This window comes from Colias croceus, chromosome 26, assembly GCF_905220415.1.
Source record: "Colias croceus chromosome 26, ilColCroc2.1".
NCBI classification, from domain to species: Eukaryota; Metazoa; Arthropoda; class Insecta; order Lepidoptera; family Pieridae; genus Colias; species Colias croceus.
This window is the reverse complement of record NC_059562.1, coordinates 1,656,891-1,678,588: the sequence shown is the minus strand read 5'-3', so window position 1 is coordinate 1,678,588 and position 21,698 is coordinate 1,656,891. Positions and strand designations below refer to the sequence as shown.

The window sequence follows — 21,698 nt, the reverse complement described above, 5'->3', positions numbered from 1 at the left end:
TGTATGGAAATTTACGTCCAAATAGACTATCAGAAAGCGGTGAAACGAGCTGTAAATATTTTATGTCGAATTTGTAATCAATTCCAGGTGTAACAAATTGTATATTTTGATTGATAGATGCATAGATTTCGTGTTGGTGTGCCACAGGGATCGTATATCGGCCAGATTTGTTTAAAATTGTTGTTAATGGGAATTTTAAATATTTTATTTAGTGTACTTATTTTTTTCCCCTTTTTCAGGTGTAATCCGCAACACTGAGCCCCTTGATTACGAGAAGTCACACAATCACATTCTATCCGTGGTCGCGTACGATTGTGGCATGATGGAATCCGCGCCTGTAATGGTGACCATCAAAGTGAACAAACCCTGCAGGGCTGGATGGAAAGGTGCGTTGAAATTTAGTAAAAATATTAGGAAAGCATATTATTATCCGCTTTTTTTTTATAAAATGCCTAATTTTTAACCGACTTCAAAAAAAAAGGAGGAGGTTATCAATTCGGCCGGTATGTTTTTTTTTTTTTAATGTATGTACACCGATTACTCCGAGGTTTCTGAACCGATTTACGTGATTCTTTTTTTGTTCGATGCGGGATGGTGTCGAATTGGTCCCATAAAAATTTTATTCGGATAGGCCCAATAGTTTTTATTTTATGAGCATTTTTGTCTGTAGGTATTTGTAAATTTTGCAAGTGCAAGTTTGAAGTCGGTTGTTTTTAACGCAGTTATTACTTGTTTATACACTATCGTAATATATTTATACAGGCTTTCAAAATATAACATCAGCCAATCTTATATTACTTCAAGGTCAAGATGATTTGTATCTAGTTCTTCATTTTTATAATCTTTTATGTCTATACTATTTTCTCTTTTGTGTCAAATTCATCATCACCAATTTCTATATTCCAGGTATCGCCGAGCGCGTAGACTACGCCCCCGGCACGGGCCCGCTTGCCCTCTTCCCGGCCGCCCGTCTGGAGGCATGCTCCAGCGACGAGCGTTGTCCCGGCGTGACGCGTATACAAGCTGCCGTCACGCTGCAAGCGTCACGCGCTGGCGTCGCCTGCGATCGGGACACGTACACGCTGCGTGCTCAGAAGAGCATCTGTGGTGAGTTCAATGAATAACTTTAAGAACGAAACTCACACTCGTTAAAGGTCATCAAAAATGTCCGAGAGATATTATAAGTGTAATCTATATTGAAAACTGTCCAATAGAAAACTCTGCCTAATAGACGTGAAGGCAGAGTTTTTTCATGTTACAGATTATCTACAAACGTCGGCGGTGTTTCAACACGATGGGACAAATTACCTGTGTGAATGTGTAAATACTTCTAACAGTACATTAAGGAAAGAAGTTGGCTGTCCAAAGAAGAAAGTTACGCAACTAGAGAATTATAGCATTTTCGATTTTCTGGACATTTGCTAAACTGAAGTTTGATATTGGCAAAATTGGATTGTATTCCAAATACTGATCGTTTGTACGAGGGTAGAATTGTTCTTATTCCTCTGAATATTGTTTCTAAACAACTTGGACACAGCAATAATTGAAAGGAAATTATAACTAGGTGTTCCATTAACAATAGGGCATAAGCAATCTGGATAATTTGTTTTGAAAGTTGCGCGTATTTATACCGATCCGCAAATTCTAAATGGAAATTAAATATTTAAATGAGAAACGGACGGTATTCTAAAACTTTGTCCGCCTTCTCCCGAAGTGGGGACGAATAAACTAAACAATTTATTATTGTTACATTGAATAAATGGTTTTTAATAGATAAATTCATGTTTATAAATTCGTCCCGACATTTCTTTTGAATTTTTAATACAGTTTTCTTGAATTGGATTACTTGAACTTTGTACAAAACATTTTAGGACGCGAAGAGAATAATTATAAAATAAATGTTTGGATTATTGTTAATCAAATTTCAAGGGATAAGTGATACGACATTTCAAGAGTTTTCTAGAAATAATAACAGTCGCGATGCCGTTTAAATGTGAACATGTAATTCTGCACTTTATTGACATCTAATATAGAGTTTATTTTATATAATCGTTATTTTTACAGGTCTGGAACCGAAAACCATCGATTTACTACCGAGCCCCGGTGTTGGCAATGAGTGGACCAAGTCCTTGAAACCTGATTCAGGTGAGTGATAAAATTATATAATATATATATGTGTATCTTTTGTGTAAGCTCTTCCTTGCTCAATGTTGTTTGTTCCATTTACATGCAAGTACCCTTTTAAAAAACCTTTGAAGAATAGACACTTGGGATACTATTTTTCTGGCGAGTTTTGTGAATTTGCTTTTGGTGAGCCTAGCACACATCAATCATCATTTATAGTTTTTAATTTATGGAAATGATCAATGTAATGTATTAAACCTTTAAAGATGTATTCAATACAGTGATATTTCTACACTGCGCGATTTTCTATGTTGCGTGACAGCTCTATGTATGTAGACGTGGCTCAGCCGTGGAAAATTTCAGTTCACGCGTTTTTCCTCATTCGAACCTCGTTTACATAGACCGAGCTGTCTCGTGCAGACAGCTTCGCGAAGCTGTTCCGCTCTGCTATTGCTTTATTAATTGTTTTTATAAATAAATAAATAAATAAATAAATTCTTTATTTTGCTTTAAACATGGTATTCAATGGTGATACAATTATATTAATAAAGCACAAACATGTTCAGCCAATACAAGCATGCAAAAATAATTAGGTACCATAAAGGAGTTAATGGTCTGTTCGGGTTGAACTTTCCATAAACTCCTTTATGGTATAGAAGTTTTTTTATGTTATTCCTCAGGGCGTGACGGCGAGCAGATGTTCGAATTCGACGGCGAATCCACCTCAGCAGTTGTACCAGAAACGCTACTCCCGCACTCGCTCGGCAGCACGTTCGCGGTGAGCGTGTGGCTGCGGCACGCGCCGCCGCCCGACCACGACAAGCACCGCAAGGAGCACGTCGTGTGCCTCGCCGACGATCACAGTGAGTGTGGGCGCGGCACTATGGGGGGGCGTAGTGGTGTGGGGCGGGGGGTAGAGAGTGTGTATGCGGTACAATGGGGGGGGGCATAGTGTTGTGGGGTGGGGATAGATAGTGTGTATGCGGCACAATGGGGGGGGGGCATAGTGTTGTGGGGTGGGGATAGATAGTGTGTATGCGGCACAATGGGGGGGGCATAGTGGTGTGGGGCGGGGATAGATAGTGTGTATGCGGCACAATGGGGGGGGCATAGTGTTGTGGGGTGGGGATAGATAGTGTGTATGCGGCACAATGGGGGGGGGCATAGTGTTGTGGGGTGGGGATAGATAGTGTGTATGCGGCACAATGGGGGGGGCATAGTGGTGTGGGGCGGGGATAGATAGTGTGTATGCGGCACAATGGGGGGGGCATAGTGTTGTGGGGTGGGGATAGATAGTGTGTATGCGGCACAATGGGGGGGGCATAGTGTTGTGGGGTGGGGATAGATAGTGTGTATGCGGCACAAAGGGGGGGGGGCATAGTGGTGTGGGGCGGGGATAGATAGTGTGTATGCGGCACAATTGGGGGGGGAGCATAGTGTGGTGGAGCGGGGGGGAGAGAGTGTGGCTGCAGCATTAAGTGTGGTAGAGCAGAGGGAGCGTAATATTATTAGTAGAAAGGTGTAAATAGGTTGCAGACACAACATTCGATCTACAAAAACGACGCACTAACGCACACACGATAAGATGTCAAAGTGAGATGGTACGATTCAATTCTGGCTACCAATTCATACTTCAATGTGATCTACTTATAAGAGAATTGGGTGAAACAGTAAACAGAAATGAAAATAAAGGATATGCAGCTAGGAAACACTCAGTACATACACCATAATAATGTATATAACGATAAATATCTTTCCATCTATTATACCTGTTGTTGAAATAATTGTATATTGAAACACAACTTGTGGATGCTGATAAATTATCTTTATTTTTATAATACTTTATTACAAACTACATTGTGCGCACACGACATTACACCACGAACCACAGAGACAGGAGGAGGGCAAAGACAATTGCAGTTTACAGTGATACCATACAGACTATAACTATAGAATATATACAATAACCAAAATACAGATATTTGCCTATTACAAACACCTGTAATATGTATTTGGCTAAATGAATTCTATATTGACACTTCCCTCATAAATTTACAGAGATGAACAGACACCACTACGCCCTGTTTGTACGCAACTGCCGCTTGATCCTGCTGCTGCGAAGAGATTTCGGAGAAGGTGATCTGAACATCTTCAGGCCCGCTGAATGGCGCTGGAAGTTGCCTGAGGTAATGTTATCTAGTTTTTGTTGAATGAGATTGTTATAAAATAGATAATTTATCTTTATTGAGTTGTCAAAAACACAATTTAATGTGGCACTGAAATGTTTGAAAACGTTGCCTCGAGTCTAATTTCTTTATGATTAAAAGATTTATTTATTGATTTATTGAAAGGTATTGCGTAGTTCCAAAGATGTTAAATCTTTAAACTGAATCTTGTAATCGTCTCTTTTATCTGTATCTTAGTGCATTGGTAATATCTCCCCTGAAAAAAAAAACATTACTATAAAGCTTAAGCTCGTATTCTACGGGTATATTATTGTCATATCGGGTATATTAGTGTATGACATCGTGGGGATTTTTTTGTAAAATGGTTGTTGAATGCTTGTTTACTCGCTCGAATTTTGAAGAAAATATAATTAATCTAGCTGTTGTGTATTTTTTTCATATAATTTTTTTAACAGGTGTGCGACGACGAGTGGCACCACTACGCAGTGAACGTGCGTTTCCCGAACGTCGAATTATATGTAGACGGGGAGCTATACAGAGCTGCTGACGGCAAGGCGCCCGAAGTGATCGACGATTGGCCGCTGCACCCCGCGCACGGGGTTAACACCACCATGGTTGTGGGCGCTTGCTGGCAGGGTACGTGAATAAAAAGACGTGTGGCACTCGGGGACTGCCGCGGTAAAGCTATTGCATGCTATGCCTTCAAGCCACACCTCCGCCCGTCGGAGTGGGGAGCGTGAGGTTTTTCGTTACGGAATTTCTTGATTCGGTCCCCGCGCTCAAGGCCCGCGATAGAAGCTATGCAATAGCTTAAAAGCAAAAAAAAATAGTTAAATAAAGTCGAGAACTTGGTGACTTAGTCAATCGCTCGTCAAAGGCGACTAATGGAAAAATTTTCTTGTATAGACTATAGAGTATAGCCCTTTAGATAACTCTGCCTTATGTACATGCGAAAGCAGAGTTTTGCGAAGGACTGTTTTGTTTTAGTTGTTCATTGTATGTTAATTATATTCATCAGTCAATTTTAACTGTTTGAAGTTTGTTATTTATCAATATTTCTGCTATCTATTACTGCCATAAATGTAAGTTATATTAGACTAGGTTTCCGCACGCGGCTTTGCCCGCGCAGTCAAAGAATAACTTGCATAATTCCCGTACCCGTGGGATTTCCGGGATTGCGTATTTTCCCGGGATAAAAAGTAGCCTATGTCCTTTCTCGGGTATCAAAATATCTCCATACCAAATTTCATGAAAATTATTTTAGGCGTTACAGACAGAGTTACTTTCGCATTTATAATATTAAGTATGGATAACATCCTGCATATTTCTACAATAAAAAAATAACGAATTTAACACAATTCCAGGCACGGAAAGCGACATGAAACACCACATGCATGGCTGGATGGCTGGGCTGGGCGTGGTCAAAGGAGCGGTCCAGCCGCCCGCAGCTCTGCGCTGTGCTGCGAGGTGCAGGGAGGGACTGTCACTTGCTCCTGACCTATGTGAGTATCACAAAGAAAATTGCTCCTGGTCTATGTAAATATCACTAAGAAAATTGCTCCTGGTCTATGTAAATATCACAAAGAAAATTGCTCCTGGTCTATGTAAATATCACAAAGAAAATTGCTCCTGGTCTATGTAAATATCACAAAGAAAATTGCTCCTGATCTATGTAAATATCACAAAGAAAATTGCTCCTGGTCTATGTAAATATCACAAAGAAAATTGCTCCTGATCTATGTAAATATCACAAAGAAAATTGCTCCTGATCTATGTAAATATCACAAAAAAAACACAAACATTTATTCATTCAATTAGACTTCTAGAAGCACTTTTGAATCGTAGTGACCAATTATAACCGACTAGCTTGCCGTCCGCGGCTTCGCCCGCTTTGTCTAAAACCTAATAAATTATATACTAAAACCTTCCTCTTGAATCACTCTATCTATTAAAAAAAAGCCGCATCAAAATCCGTTGCGTAGTTTTAAAGATTTAAGCATACAAAGGGACATAGGGACAGAGAAAGCGACTTTGTTTTATACTATGTAGTGATACGGAAAGCAGTTTCTATGGAGAAGAACCAGCAAGAAAGGTGGAAAGGTGTATAATCTTTAGAAATAGCACCCCTATTTTTAATTCTTTCCCATAATCGAACAACTCAATAATTATTATTTCTCTTTAGATATTAAATCCCGGTTCCCGTACTCAAGATTTATGTCCATTTCACTATACGCTATGTGTGTGTGTCTATATGTAACCGACTTTTAATTTTGACCCACTCTAAACGGACAGATTAAATTCAAACTTTTTCCACTTAGATTTAGAATTAAAGACTTTTTAACGGATTTTAAACGCGATTTATTCATTATATTATTTTCCCGACGTTTCGAACACTTTACAGCGAGCGTGGTCACGGGGAAACTTATTAAAAAAAAAATTTTTTTATTCATAACAGAGCAGGCATTTGACCGCGATCCCGCCTGATGGTAAGCGTGGATGCGATCGATTTTAAACAGATCTAAATTAAAGTTCTCAGGGAACACAGATAAGGTGTTTGTGAAAAATCGGTGACAACACAATATATTCACGAGTATTATAACTTATTAGATGTCTTACAGGTTTTTTAAACTATATTTCTTCTTTTAGACCTGAAATCCGTGTCGGTGGAAGGTGACGGTGCGGCAGAAGTAGAGACGCTCGTGCGACGCGTCGCGTACGGGGACGCTAGGTCTTTCCCCACCCCGGGCAGACGGAATGTGCACCTGGATACCACTATTACGTATGTTTTTGTGTACTAATAAATTATAGATTCGAATTTAATACTCTTATAGAGACAAAAGTTTTGGTTTGTGGCCTATTCATTTATTTAATGGATATGTGCTTTATGCACCCCTATTTTTCTCTAAAATTCTGTTAAATTATGAAAAAAGTTTAATTTTGATTTTGCTAATAAAAAATATGTTTAGCACTGACCTAATAATATTATGTTTGACAATAAATTTGTACTCTGGAAGTTAAAGCTAAGCTTTGACGCTTTTTAGAGATTTAATTAAAAAATTGTGTCTGTTATTTGCTACTGAAATAACATTGTTTATTTCCCTAAGATGTATATTCTATATGAAAAAAAGTGTTCTACTCAACATCATGTAGTAAAATATTTTGGAATATAGATAGTTAAATATATATTTTTTTATTAGTTGTGACAACGGGCGCGTGATCAAGGCCCGACCGGCTGAATCGTATGTGATGGTGCTCTCACCGCAAACACCGACCATTCTGCTCAACGGTAGCGCGGATGCTGCGAGGGACTACGCTCACTTCAGAGCTGGTCTTCCGGTCTTCCCGGACCTGGAGGTTAAGGTCCTGGCGAGGGATAGGGACTCTGTTATTGGTGAGATTTGAAAAGACTATATATGCGTTTTTGTTTGTGTCTCAGGGGCCAACCCTGAGATGTTTTTTTGGATACATTATTTGTTTTCCTATTTCTTGTTAATCTTACTGTCTGTTATATGTTGGCCATTAGACATGTTGTTTTCAAATTTTTATATACTTAATTGTCTCCGTTTTCAATACGCACGAAATTTTAATTTATTTTTCCTGATTGATTTTATAATAATGTATATTGTTATACTTTATTCATATATAGTTTACTAGAAACTGCAAAAAAATGTAACAGAAGATAGTATTTTCATGTTGCGTATGCAGTATGACGTCACGCCGCGCGCGTTTTCACAGACACTACACATGTGCACCGGTAAATGTGTTGACGTTCCAGCTCTAGTTAATCGGCCTATAATTCTACTAAGAACGATTGTAAAATAGTAGTAACTTTGTGTTAAATTTGTACTTCGCATATGCAATATATAAAATAAAATTCCTATAGAAGCAGATAGCCAAAAGCTAGACGATTGCATGACACCTATCCATTTGTTTTTGATAAGTTTTTTATATTGTATAATCTGTAAAAAATTCTCACAGAAGCAGACAGCCAGAAACTGGACAGTTGCGTGGTGTCCGTCTACCCGGCACTGAACCCGGACCACGAGGCGCTAGCACTGCGCGGCCACTCGGTTTTGCCCGACTCTGACATACGGGCCACTCTTACTAGAGATGGAGTCAACTTGATTGGAGCTGATACCGTTCATAATTATCAGAAGGTGGGTTTTTAACTTTTAGAAAATTAATGTTCCTGTAAATAAAATTTGTTTGTATCGTAAATATGAAAACAGTAGAGATGAATGCGTTAATTACATGTCCCGCAGCCGGAGGCCCCAAAAGAAAACTCAGATGTACTTAGAAACTACATTTAATGGCTAAAATGAGACTTTACACCCATGTCCGCACGATGCGGACCGGAGTCAAAGAATGAATTTATACATTATAATAATTATAAAGACGTAAGCTTGGATGCTAACTAAGGGAAATCGCACCCACATTCTATTCCCGTGCGAACGGCGTATTCAGCAGTTTTGTATGAAGGCAGGGCCGTAACTCCTCCCGCCGAAGTTCAGCGACCATTTTTGAATATTGTGAAAAAATGTTGCTGGAAGCTGGGGCTCATCTGCTTCCTCATCTGCTCATCTGTGGTCCTCTATAAAGTATGTGTCGATCTGCGTCACATCGTGTACCAAATGGCCAAAATTAAGACTGCACCAACCAGAATTATGTATATAGGGATAGTTGTTTGATATATTGCAGGATCCTTTTCTATAGCGATAGGGGTTTCTTCCAAATTAACTGAGTTGAGAATTGCGTATCTTGTATATTTATTTATAATGTCCTTGATATATACAGTGGTGGTCACATAATTAAAGACACCTCCTAATTGACCATAAAAGATTTACATTAGGAAGTACAATTATCTGAAAAAGGTTTTTAATCTAGTATTATTTTTATTAAACCATACAAGACAATATGTTCTTTAAAATGAGGGACAAAAAATAGGTATATTCCTTGTTAGTTTCGACACTTGCTCTCTGCGGGAATGTAATACAAACTTTGTTTACGTACGTCTAGCTGGCCACTTAATTAAAGACAACAAGAAATGAGTTATAATTTTTTATAAATAAAAAGAAACAACATTGTGCGTTTATCGTTTTGCCGCGTAATTTCATAAATCGTTGACACTCCATAATTTTTTTGGCCATTTTTAACTTTTAAAATTGAAATTCATACGTTTAATTGTTTTAATATAAATTATTATGGTTAAAAACAGGAGTTGCAACTCGTCCACAAAAAAAAAAAATTTTTACTTCCATGATAATTAAAATGTTCCAAGGATATGGTTATGAATGCTATAAAACATGTCAAGATGTTTCACACGACCAAAAACGTACTCAGAAAAGCAAAACTAAGTGAAACTACTCGGCCGAAAAATTCAAAAATGGTGTTGTTGGCTAAAAAAGATCCATTTCAAGGGTCGGAACTGATACAGTTCAGAGTTGTATGGTGCAGCAGGCTTGAAGGGGGGTCTGCAAGGGCAATTAGACGGAGACTGTGGGGAAAACTTGCAATGAAGAGTATTTCGGAAAGCACCACTTTTGAAAAAACAAAATGTGAAGGCAAGATTTGACTTTGCTACAAAATACGAACTTTGGACTGAACGAGAATGGAAACATGTGCTGTTTTTGCATGAAACTAAGATTAATATGATTAATTCTGTCAGAAAACAATATGTAAGACGCCATCTCAATAATTAAATGGATCCAAGATACACTAATAAGTAGTCATACATCGGGGTCGAAATATCAATGTGTGGCGCTATTTTTCTGGACTTGGCGTTGGATCTGTCAAAAAGACATAAGGCAACATGGATAAATTCCAGTACAAGTATATTTTAGAGCAATCTATGCTGCCCTATGCGGAGGAAAATTTACCTTTTGTTGGGACTTTTCAACACGATAATGATCCTAAGCACACAGCAAAAGTAGTGAAATGATTGTTAAGGAACCAATCTGTAACTGTTTTGGATTGGCCGTACAGTCCGAATTTAAATCCGATCGAAAACTTATGGAATCAAGAAAGAAAGAAGTCGTGGCAAAGCGGTCAACAAACGTCGACTAACTTTGCAAAGCATTTTCGAAGAATGGAACCAAATTAGTGATGCAACTTGTACAAAATTAGTTGCTTCTATGCCCAAGAGATGTAAACCGTCATTACTGCCAAGGGACATGCAACCAAATATTGAAAAGTGTAAAAATGTTTTGTAAATACGTCAGACATTTTGTGTTGGAAAAATAATCTCATTAAAACAATAATTTTTTATATTTATTATAAGCGAGTCTTATGTCTTTAATTATATGGCCAGACCTTTGCTAGGATAAAACTGCTAGTAGTAAGGATGAACCGATTAAAATCTAACAAACCGACAAGTTCTGTAGATAAAATTTAGTTTAGCATTAAACAACACATACCTGAATATTTTAAAATTATTTAACAAGTTCCAATGATAGCGTAAAAAAAAAATGTTGAGAGAAATGCCTTGGGTAGTATAAAATGCTCTTAGTGTCTTTAATTATGTGACCACCACTGTATATGTACCGCGTATCTTCAGTCAGTGGCTGTTCCTTAATTTTGTCATTTACATTATAGATCTTGAAATTCTCCGACTCGAACATACATCCAGTAGGTATAGTTAATAAGAATGTACCTTGGAGTATCACGAAGTCCTCTTGTTGCATTTATAGTGAGATTTTAAATGAGCGTGGTAAATATAGTAAGTAATGTATTATACTTCGGGCATTCAGCCTCTATGTACAAGAATGAGTTACTGTTAGTTGCTATACCTATAGGGATAGGAAGGGATGAGGGCCTGCCTATTCTTATTTGGAAAAATAGCTAAATGAAATAAATCAAGAATATCTGTAGAAACTAATGGGAATTTAAAAATTATTAAAATTTGCTTATTCGAAAAGTAGTATCCAGGCTTAAGTATATTATAATATTCCCTATCTTTTAACTTTTAATTCTTATATTTTATTCTTATTATAAATGTTACCTAATTTCTTAATCATCTCCCTAACTGTTTCCATAACTTACATTGAATGATGATAACATATCTAATAATTGTCATTTAATTTTTTTAAAGAATTGAATTAATATGAAATTAATTTTCTATTGATTTTCCACTATCTGAGAAAGAATACTATGATGGCCTTTGATAAATCATTAGATGATATATAAACTGAATGCTGATTTTTTTGAAAAGCTTAAATGAAAAGTGATATAATATTTTATAACATCATTGTAATCCAAATTAATACCTGTAATACCTATAATGATCGATCCTAATCTTCACAGTCAGTAAAGCATAGTGTGTAAAGTTCGGATCATATGATATGTATTGTATAGTTTATACCGATAAGGCGATTCACTATAATTTTAATACGAATAATTCTCGGAATAAAAGTCAGGGCCGTACTCAGGTGGATATAATTCGTGCATATTCATTTCACGCATTTTAGAATAATTTTGAGTTAAAGGTAAACCTCTAACGGGTTTCGAATTAAATTCTTTTCTATATTTGTTACTAATTATTAAAATTATTTTTATTCTTTAAATAAGATGCATTTAATTCTTTATACACAAATTCTAATGATTCAATTAAATTAAGTTTAATGAAAAATTTAATTGTCACAATTTTTTAACGCTTTTTCAACTGAAATCGGCCGCATATAATATATTGAATTCTTGAACCTAAGGCCTTCTATAAACCGCGAATAAAAGACTGTAGAATTATTATTTTTTTATTTTATAAAAGTATACCTACGTTACATGTTTTGTCTCTATGGTGGTTACTACTGATTCATGAAGCGAAATGTAAGTCATGAAATTAGGTAATTTTATTCAATTTATCATTGATTAAGAAATTAAGCTATTCACTACCTTCAGTAGTACTTATATAACTTTATAACCTAGTTAATAAGTATATAATCTAGTTAATAATATAATTAATTAATTTTAAAGTAAATCTCTACTATTATTTAAAAGTAGTCCACGAATAGCCTAACTCAATGTAGTGCTCTCGGGAATTAGACTTTCACGGATGGAAAATCTTGGAAAGGAAACTAGGACTAAAAAATAGGTATAAACTAGTAAAAGGAAGCAACACAGAACTATTCTATGTACTTACCAATAATTGTTAATCTGGTTACTTTTCGGGATCGATGTTTGATTTAGCCTCCAGGCCGCAGAAACCGTAGATTCTGGATCCTCAGCTCCGTAGCGATAGCAAGGTCGAAGCTATCTATGCCACGTTTTTTGAGGATCCTACCGACTGCGCCAATTACATGTCCCGCAGCCGGAGGCCCCAAAAGAAAACTCAGATGTACTTAGAAACTACATTTAATGGCTAAAATGAGACTTTACACCCATGTCCGCACGATGCGGACCGGAGTCAAAGAATGAATTTATACATTATAATAATTATAAAGACGTAAGCTTGGATGCTAACTAAGGGAAATCGCACCCACATTCTATTCCCGTGCGAACGGCGTATTCAGCAGTTTTGTATGAAGGCAGGGCCGTAACTCGTTAGAAAACACAACTTTTAAGGCATAATATTTGGACGTTTTTTTAGCACTAACTTTGGAACATGGCAATGAAATCCATGTTTACACAATAAGCTACAGAAAATTCTAATCTTGTTAAATTTGTATTGTTATTGTGTTTTTTGCTGAAATAAAAAAAAAACATTTTTCATTTTAATGTTATGCAAATAAAATTAATTTTGTTTCACAGTTTTAAAGTGTATTAAATAAATCTTTATGGTTTGCTTAAGCAATATTCAATTCGAACAAAGCAAAGCTGCAATTGGAAATAACTTAAACAAGTCTCATTTGAGAATTACCAATAAATTACCAAAATGCCTACTTTTCCTGAAATTTATCCTTATTTTTAACCGACTTCGAAAAAAGGAGAAGGTTTTCAATTCGACCGTATCTATATATTTTTTGTATGTGTTCGCGGATAGCTTCAGCGTTTACGAACCGATTTTGATGTATTTTTTTTCTACATTAATATTAATTATTTCCCTACAGGTACTCCGCGACATTGAGTACAGTAACAAGAAGCCGGCCTATTACCTGAACCGCGTGTTTAAGCTGACTTGCTCTGAACTCAACGGCCGCTTCACTAGCAATGAATATGTGCAAACGGTATGTAAATTATATAATATGTTTTATTACTATGGTTAGTCCTTAAGATGAGGTGGTTTTTCTCTTAGATTTTGTAAAAAAAAAAGAAGAAATATGATAGAAAAAGTATTGTTTTAGATTTATCGTTTGAGAAATACAGAATCTAACAAACCTTCAATAATTTGTGAAAATCAGTATGAAAAAAGTTGTCACATAAACTGAAACAATCAAATGGCTTATAGAGAGACTCTATTTATAAGGGGCAAAAATTTACAAGCTTTAAAACCTAAACGAAAAAAAAAGCATGTGTACCGAGCACACGTGTCACAAATGGAACATCTTTGACAAGATTTATGTATAAAACATAAGAGAGTGAAAGAGAAATAATGATCAGAAGTCAGTCTCGCATAAGACGCGCACCGTTGCATACCTTATAGTTCAGGGTACATCGCCCATTTTTGAAAGTGACTACTATCAAGCTAATTTTCCGTTTGTAGCTTTATTTTGATGAGACGCCCAATAATTTCGTGTACGAAAGTCTCGATTGTGGTAGCTAACAGAGATAATAAGGATAAAAATTTTTGATTTGATGGTTCTCAAATATTTATTACTAACTGAATTTTTTTTTGTTCAATCTCAAGATAATTACCTAAATTATTCGAAAAAATATTTGTCCTACAAAATCTATGGTTGGTTCAAAGAGTCCCCCTTTCCAAAGTGTATCGATAACGAGGTCATCATAAATGATTACTAACAAGCTGATTTTTTTGTTTTCACTTAATTAATGTTTATTTAATTCAACAGACATACAAATTGCGTAATAAATATTTGAGAACCATCAAATCAAAAAATTTTATCCTTGTTATCTCTGTTAGCTACCACAATCGAGAGTTTCGTACACGAAATTATTCGGTGTCTCATCAAAATAAAGCTACAAACGGAAAATCAGCTTGATAGTAGTCACTTGCAAAAATGGGCGATGTATCCTGAACTATTAACTAGGCCTTGTAAAAAATTAATTATAACAAATACAGTTCATGCTGTCAAAACCAGCGCCTGCTCACAATTTAAAGGTACCAGAATAGTTGCCTTATTCCATGACGTGGCGGTATTGCCATGTCGCGACCTTGAATTTTTACGCTCAACGCGCCCAAAGAAGTTTCACTTCAAAGTAACATTTTTAACTCAAATATAATTTTAATTTATAATAATTTTATTTTATTTTATAATTTTAATTTTTCAGCTTACCGTTGTCCATCCTCGCGCGGCGGGAGATGTGCACGCGCAACGTCCGAGCGGACTCGCTGATAAGTTGGATGCTGTGGCCAGAGACAAGGTATGTATCTAGTTAGATAAAATATAGTTAAAAGAAGAGATAATTCCTTACTAGTAATATAAATTTAACTTGTTTGTTTGTCTTTCTTTCACGTTGCAACGGAGCTATTTTACGATTATCATAAAAAGACAAAAAAAATTATGTTTCGAAGCAGTATGGAGGCTAAACCACATATTAACTTTACACTTTTTACCTCAGTACATCATCTAACACTCATGGGATGATGCCCATTTGACTCACTATAGATAATTGTGATGTTTAATAACTTTTTTTTTGTTATTAATTTATTTCGCACAAAATTTAAAGGAACATTGGGATAGCTATATTTTCAAGCACACTTATTGATAAATGACGGGGAGCCGCTGGAGTCAGGGTCAGTTATGGAAATCTTTGGGGGAGGCCTATGTCCTGCAGTGGACGTCCTGAAATTCCTGAAATGATGATGAATGATTATTGATAAAAAACTCGTGCGTGTACTAGTGTACACACGTAAGAAGTGAAACTTCTTTATGATGTTACTAGCGGTCCGCCCCGGCTTCGCCCGTGGTACATATTAACGTTTTCTCTACATAAGAACCATCCTCGTACTTCAAGGAATATAATAAAAAAAGAATTATCGAAATCGGTTCAGCCGTTCTCGAGTTATGGAATTACAACGAAAAGTGGCATTGATTTTTATATATTAGATTTTTCAAAAGAAAATTTACTTTATTATGCAACTTTACAGAAATACTTCGAATCACGCGTGGTAGGGATAAGAAAAAGATGGCGCGTAATGAAAAAATGTTACACTAAATTTTTATCCAACCCCGATAAAGAAATTTCACTTCAAAAAAAAAATCTTGTAGTTATCATTGAGATAATATTACTACGTATGGAGGAGACACCACGAACAAAATCTGTGCGCCATTTTTTCGCTCTAACTAAGTTTTAAAAATTATTATCTAGTTAGGTACTTATCGATGAAAAGTCATTCCACTTATTTGTGCAATATCGTAACACACACGAAGGCATATTTGATGCGTTTCACTTTAAAACCGTTAAAAAAACCGCTCAACATACGCCATATGGCGTATGTTGAGCGGAACATAAGTGATGTAGGCGGTGTCGTCTCCATATGTATATCTCAATGGTAGTTATACGTTTTTTCCACACAGATCGGGGAGGCGGCAGTAGCGGCGCAGGTTCCGCGCGCGTTCGCCGCGCACGCGCTGCACTCGCCGCACTCTGCGGACGCGCCCGCGCCCAGGCTACTCGACCTGCACCGTGCTGATAGTGAGTACACTTACTTATTTATTTATTTATTTATTTATTTATTTATTTATTTACTTATTTATTTATTTACTTATTTATTTATTTATTTATTTATTTACTTATTTATTTATTTATTTATTTATTTATAAATACTTTATTGCACTTAAATATAACAAAACAAGAAATACAAACTTAAATATGACTTACACTAAGTACAAATGGCGGTCTTATCGCTTGGAGCGATTTCTTCCAGACAACCTTTGGTACAATAGAGGAATAAATACATAAATGGGTATTGGCATAAAAACTATGATAAAGGATGTACTTACTTAGGTACTTACTTACTTGGATATCAAAAGGATGCGCCTGCTCTGAGATTGCTCGATCTACATCATGCTGACAGTTAGTATTTGTGTATGGGTGAATGAATAAAGGAATGAATGAATGGATGGGAGGGAATGAATCTGCATCATACTGACAGTTAGTATTCAATTAGTTACTTACTTGGACATGAAAAGGATACGTCTGCGCTGAGATTGCTCGATCTGCACCGTACTGACAGTTAGTATTGGCTGTTTTTAAAAGTTATTAAAAAAAAAAATATATATATATATATATATATATATATATATGAACTTGTCATTATGTGTATCTACTTAAATCATTGTTGGTTTACATTTGGAATAAATTATTAATTATTTTTCACTACCCAACAAATGTTTTTTTCAATTTTTTTTTTTTTTTTTTTTTGCTTTTTTTTGCAACCTTACTAACAATATTTCTTCTCCCCAGACACGAACGTGACGCTAGTGATCGGCGCAGTGTGCGTGGGCGCTATCCTGCTGCTTGCCCTGGGCGGGGCAGCGCGGGCCCGGGCGCGGGCAGCTCGCACACCGAGACGTGCTGCCGACGAGATGGCCTGGGACGATTCCGCCTTGACCATCACTGTCAACCCCATGGAGGACGTTAGTAGCGTAGAATCACTACATAGTATAAAAAAATAAAAATAAAAATTAAAATTAAAATTAAAATTAAAATTAAAATTAAAATTAAAATTAAAATTAAAATTAAAATTAAAATTAAAATTAAAATTAAAATTAAAATAAAAATAAAAATTCTTTATTGACAAAAGATTTTACATGTTGAAATATTGAAGTCTCTGACTCCCAAACTAGGTAAAAACCTGTATGTCAGGAGTCAGCGCCCTCTTCCAAAGAGTATTCAAGAAATGCCAATAAGAAAAATAAAAATGTATTACAAACAAAAATAAAAGTATAAAACAAAGTCGCTTTCTCTGTCCCTATATCCCTTTGTATGCTTAAATCTTTAAAAATACGCAACGGATTTTGATGCGGTTTTTTTTAAAGATGGAATGATTCAAGAGGAAGGTTTTAGTATATAATTTATTAGGTTTTAGACAAAGCGGGCGAAGCCGCGGGCGGTAAACTAGTATATTATATTTACAAAAGCAATAATTTTAACATATTTGACACAGTTGCCGTTCCTGTGATTGTTTTTACACTAATATTATAAAAAGGAAAACTTTGTTTGTTTGTTTGTTCGTTCGATTGTAATGTATCAAATCGGCTCATAAACTACTGGATCGATTTTAAAAATTCTGTCACCTTTCGAAAGCTACATTATCCACGAGTAATATAGGCTAGGTTTTATCCCGGAAATCCCACAGGAACGGGAACTATGCGGGATTTTCTTTGAAAACGCGGAAAGATAGTTACATATATTTTCATAAATAACTGTGTTTTCTTTTGCAGAGTGTGCCCGATAGCGCAGTGGCGGGTGCCGGTATCACGGCGACGGTGGACAGTTCGGACGGCGAGAGCTGCTCCGACAGCGACTCGGAGCAACACGACTCGTCCGATGAGGATGATGAGGGTATTTTGATATTTTTTATCACAACTGTTAAAAAGCAGACTAAAAATTGCCTGTTAAAAGGCCGTCAAATAGTTATTAAGTTATTGGATAGCTTCTATCGCGGGCCTTGAGCGTGGGGACTGAATCGAGATATTCCGTAACGAAAAAACCTCACGCTCCCCACTCCGACGGGCGGAGGTGTGGCTTGAAGGCATAGCATGCAATAGCTTTACCGCGGCAGTCCCCGAGTGTCACACGTCGTTTTTTTTTTAACAAAAACAAATGTTCATTTCCTACATTCAAAAACTCTGCTTATTATTCATGCAGGCAGAGTTTTGTTTTTACAATTTTGAAACTTTGAAACAGACTCAATTAAAAGAATTGATAAAATTAACGTTTACCGAGATCTACTTCCCGGAAAACTTGTGTATTATTTATAAAAAAAATCGATATATTTCCCGACTTTTCTTAACATAGACAAAATAATAACCCTCAATTTTTATAATATTCAATAAATAAAAATATATTTTTGTTCCAGTGATCCAAGGCAAACAGCACAAATACAGGAACATCAGCCAGCTAGAGTGGGACAACAGCACGATGTAAGCGTGCCGTCTCGCTCGCGCACAGTACTTACCCTATCGCCGTCTCACTCTCGCCCGCGCAAACTATGTATACCCTTCTCGCTTGTGACGTTTTAATATTAAAGTAACACTATTTGAGATTGGCAAAACTATGGGTTTTGGGTTCGATTCCCAATCTCTGTTTAAAGCGAGAAAATAAATTTTCTTTATAAAAGAAAAAGAAAGATATAAAATTTATCTGCCCATAGAGGGTGAGGAGTAAGACCTTGATTATTTTTTTATAAGATTATGTTGTAAGGAAATATTTTCTATTATAAGTTATTTTAAAACTGTAATTTAATATTGAAACGTCACAAACACGATTCTTATCGCACAGTTATAAGGAATTGATTTTGTAATACATTTTTTGAAAGAAATGAGTTTTATTCGGGTCCCGTTATATCTACCATAGAGCGTAGAACACATAGACAGGACTCGATTTGAAATCAATTTTATAGCAATAAGCACAAATGCGCGCGGCCACTTGTATAGAGTCGCCGTCAAAGTGTAAGGAAAAAGAGAGAATTGTTTGTTAATTCGTTGGCTAGAAAATGACAGTTTACACATTTTGACTGCAACTCTACACGCGTAACATTTCGTTAGTACGTTTAAATGTTAAGTCTCAAAATGATCATATCAAATTTATACGTAAAACAATAATTTCCCCGCTTGCTTTCTTGGAACGGGCGTGTCGCTCTTCTACAATGAAATAGACGTCGCTTTTCTATGTTTTTTCTATGGATAAAATGTATCTATGTATCGATAGTAGACGTTTCGTATCGAGTCGGTTGTAAGTGAACATTATTATAAGATAATATGTATATTATTACTTACAAGTAAGTGCCGCTTCGCCGGTTCTGCAACTAACACGTTTTTTATTATTTGCTGACTAATGTGACGTAATTCGTCGGTTGCATTTGTGACGTCATAAACGCATTTATTTAGTACAACGCGAACCAGTTTCGCATTTTGTTTTCCGTTACGTACAAATCACGTAGTATTTTTAACGTTCAAGAAATGTCCACTTCTACCCTTTACGAGCTTTTCAAAAACGGCTTAAATGTATATTAGGCACAGAGTTATTTGAGAAAAAAAAATAGATGTAACTATACACTTATACGGACGATGTCGACTTAGGGGTCACCTACTATAATAAACTATATAATTATATATATATTTTGAATGTGTTAAGGTTTTTACTAACAATTAGGTAAGTGGCTATGTGTTAGTTTCGCGTCGGATCGCGAGGGGGGGGGCCGCACGACCAACGGTACTCCCCCTTAATGTTAAGCGTAGGTAAGTTTCATTTCTATCCGCGTGCCGTCTCGCTCGCACGCGCGCACCTCTCATCGCTGTGTCTCTTTCCGATATTGCATATCAGGCCATACTAGTATAGTCCGATTTTCGAAAGAAATTATTGTTATAAATACATAATCATCGGTGTTCGTAATGATGTCGGTTCGTTGAGTTTTCGCTTAAGTTTTTTGCGTAATATGTTGCACGTGCCGTCCGTATTTTTAAAATTGAATACATTTTTGAGATTTTATTGTAATGATTGGTTCATTTTGTAGTATTGCAATTTGGGGTGAGATTAGATGTTGTGAATTAAATGGATGATATCTAAGTGCAAAGATTGACGTGTTTTTAAGTATCTCACCTCCAACAAAAAATGAAATTACCGATTCGGATATTTGTTATCTGTATTCTTGATTATCTGTTATATTAAGTGCCATTACGTTTCCAATATGCTTGTTCTGTTGGGTTTGTCATTCGATTACCGTCCAATGCCCTATACGATAATTTCGATTTCACGTTTTTTGGTCGAGCACAAAATGCAGGCGTTTTGACTTTTGTATTATTTTGTGGTAGCTATTTTCATTTTTGATGGAAATTATTTTATTTTGTATTACTTCGGTATTGTAACTGTATAACTTAGGGGACTTCTTTGATGTATGAATTATTATATTTTAGCTAAAAATAAAGTTGGTTTAAAATAAAACGGTGTTTTATTTATACTATCTACCTTTCTTATTAAAATTTCTTTACCTATTTTATTTCTCAAACTTTTATGTACTATGAAAAATATTCAACTAATTGATTTCAATACAATATTGATATTAATTATAAATTGTAATGAAGCTTAGCTTAAGCTTTTATTAGGGAAATTGTAACTGAAATAACCCACTTTGATTACAAAATTATTATATTATATCGATAGATTCGATTGCTTAATCTCTTTCAAAGAATATTTCACTAATTATCCTGTACATATTAACTATAAGCGAAGAAAGAAAGGCGTGTTCGCTTTATTCCATACCAAACACAACACATACACACAATACACAAAAGAACGACTGAGCTGATTTTAATGAATAATTATTGGTTTGATTATAGTAATAAGATCATTAAAACCTTAATATAAAGTAAGTTTCAATCCACAAATTATATTTTATTTACGGACTCATTAAATATATAAAATAGCATATATATAAAAACAATATATTTTAAGCCACATAACTAGCGCCATCTATCATAAAGGGAAACCCAAAATGTTCTCAACATGTAGACAGCAGCGACATCTATTAAAAATGCTTCATACTAGGATATGGTTTAAGGTACCTAAGTTTTCTCTAAGGTTGAGGTAGGAAAACGGGACATCTATTTAGTTAACATCGAACCGGGAACATATTACGTTAGCACCTTACAAATTTAGATGGCAGTATTAACTATTTTTTTGGTCTTTTTGGTTTTTTTGGTCTATATTATTTAATATGCATATTATTTAATTATTTAATATGCATTTGCATATTACAAGCATCTACCCGGCTATAAAGAAATATTATAGCTTTTAATCCAGGTTTATAGATGTAACTCCAACTAAATTTCACACTTAAGGGGCTACTTACTGCCAATTGCCTGTTTTCTTCGTCTAACTACTCTTCGGTTAGTGAATATAAATGTCCAAAAAAAATATATGTTACTTATTAGACCTTAAACTTTAATTTCAACGTTTGAAATAATTCCATCTATAAAAATAATGTCCGAAAAAATATTCCAAAGTGGAGCATTTCTTGTTTGAATTTTCGTAACTCCGTCTAAACGGTATGGAGTTTTGCTATTTTTCTTTCACAATAATATTTTAAAAGGTGATTGTCATAAATTGTACGTT

At 35.7% G+C, this 21,698-nt stretch overlaps 1 protein-coding gene across 1 annotated transcript in view; it reads left to right on the top strand.

Moving 5' to 3' along the window:
• LOC123703450 (calsyntenin-1) overlaps positions 1–20,528 on the top strand; it is a 177,270-nt gene extending 156,742 nt beyond the window's left edge. Inside the window, exons 5-20 of the mRNA XM_045651442.1 lie at positions 240–386; positions 907–1,107; positions 2,065–2,145; positions 2,805–2,987; positions 4,183–4,310; positions 4,766–4,946; positions 5,675–5,812; positions 6,957–7,089; positions 7,508–7,701; positions 8,289–8,467; positions 13,349–13,465; positions 14,688–14,780; positions 15,938–16,055; positions 16,827–16,999; positions 17,807–17,927; positions 18,445–20,528. Coding sequence (XP_045507398.1) covers positions 240–386; positions 907–1,107; positions 2,065–2,145; positions 2,805–2,987; positions 4,183–4,310; positions 4,766–4,946; positions 5,675–5,812; positions 6,957–7,089; positions 7,508–7,701; positions 8,289–8,467; positions 13,349–13,465; positions 14,688–14,780; positions 15,938–16,055; positions 16,827–16,999; positions 17,807–17,927; positions 18,445–18,512 — 2,255 coding nt within the window. The 3' untranslated portion in view covers positions 18,513–20,528. The remainder of the gene's footprint in view (positions 1–239; positions 387–906; positions 1,108–2,064; positions 2,146–2,804; positions 2,988–4,182; positions 4,311–4,765; positions 4,947–5,674; positions 5,813–6,956; positions 7,090–7,507; positions 7,702–8,288; positions 8,468–13,348; positions 13,466–14,687; positions 14,781–15,937; positions 16,056–16,826; positions 17,000–17,806; positions 17,928–18,444) is intronic.
• Positions 20,529–21,698: the final 1,170 nt, after the last annotated feature.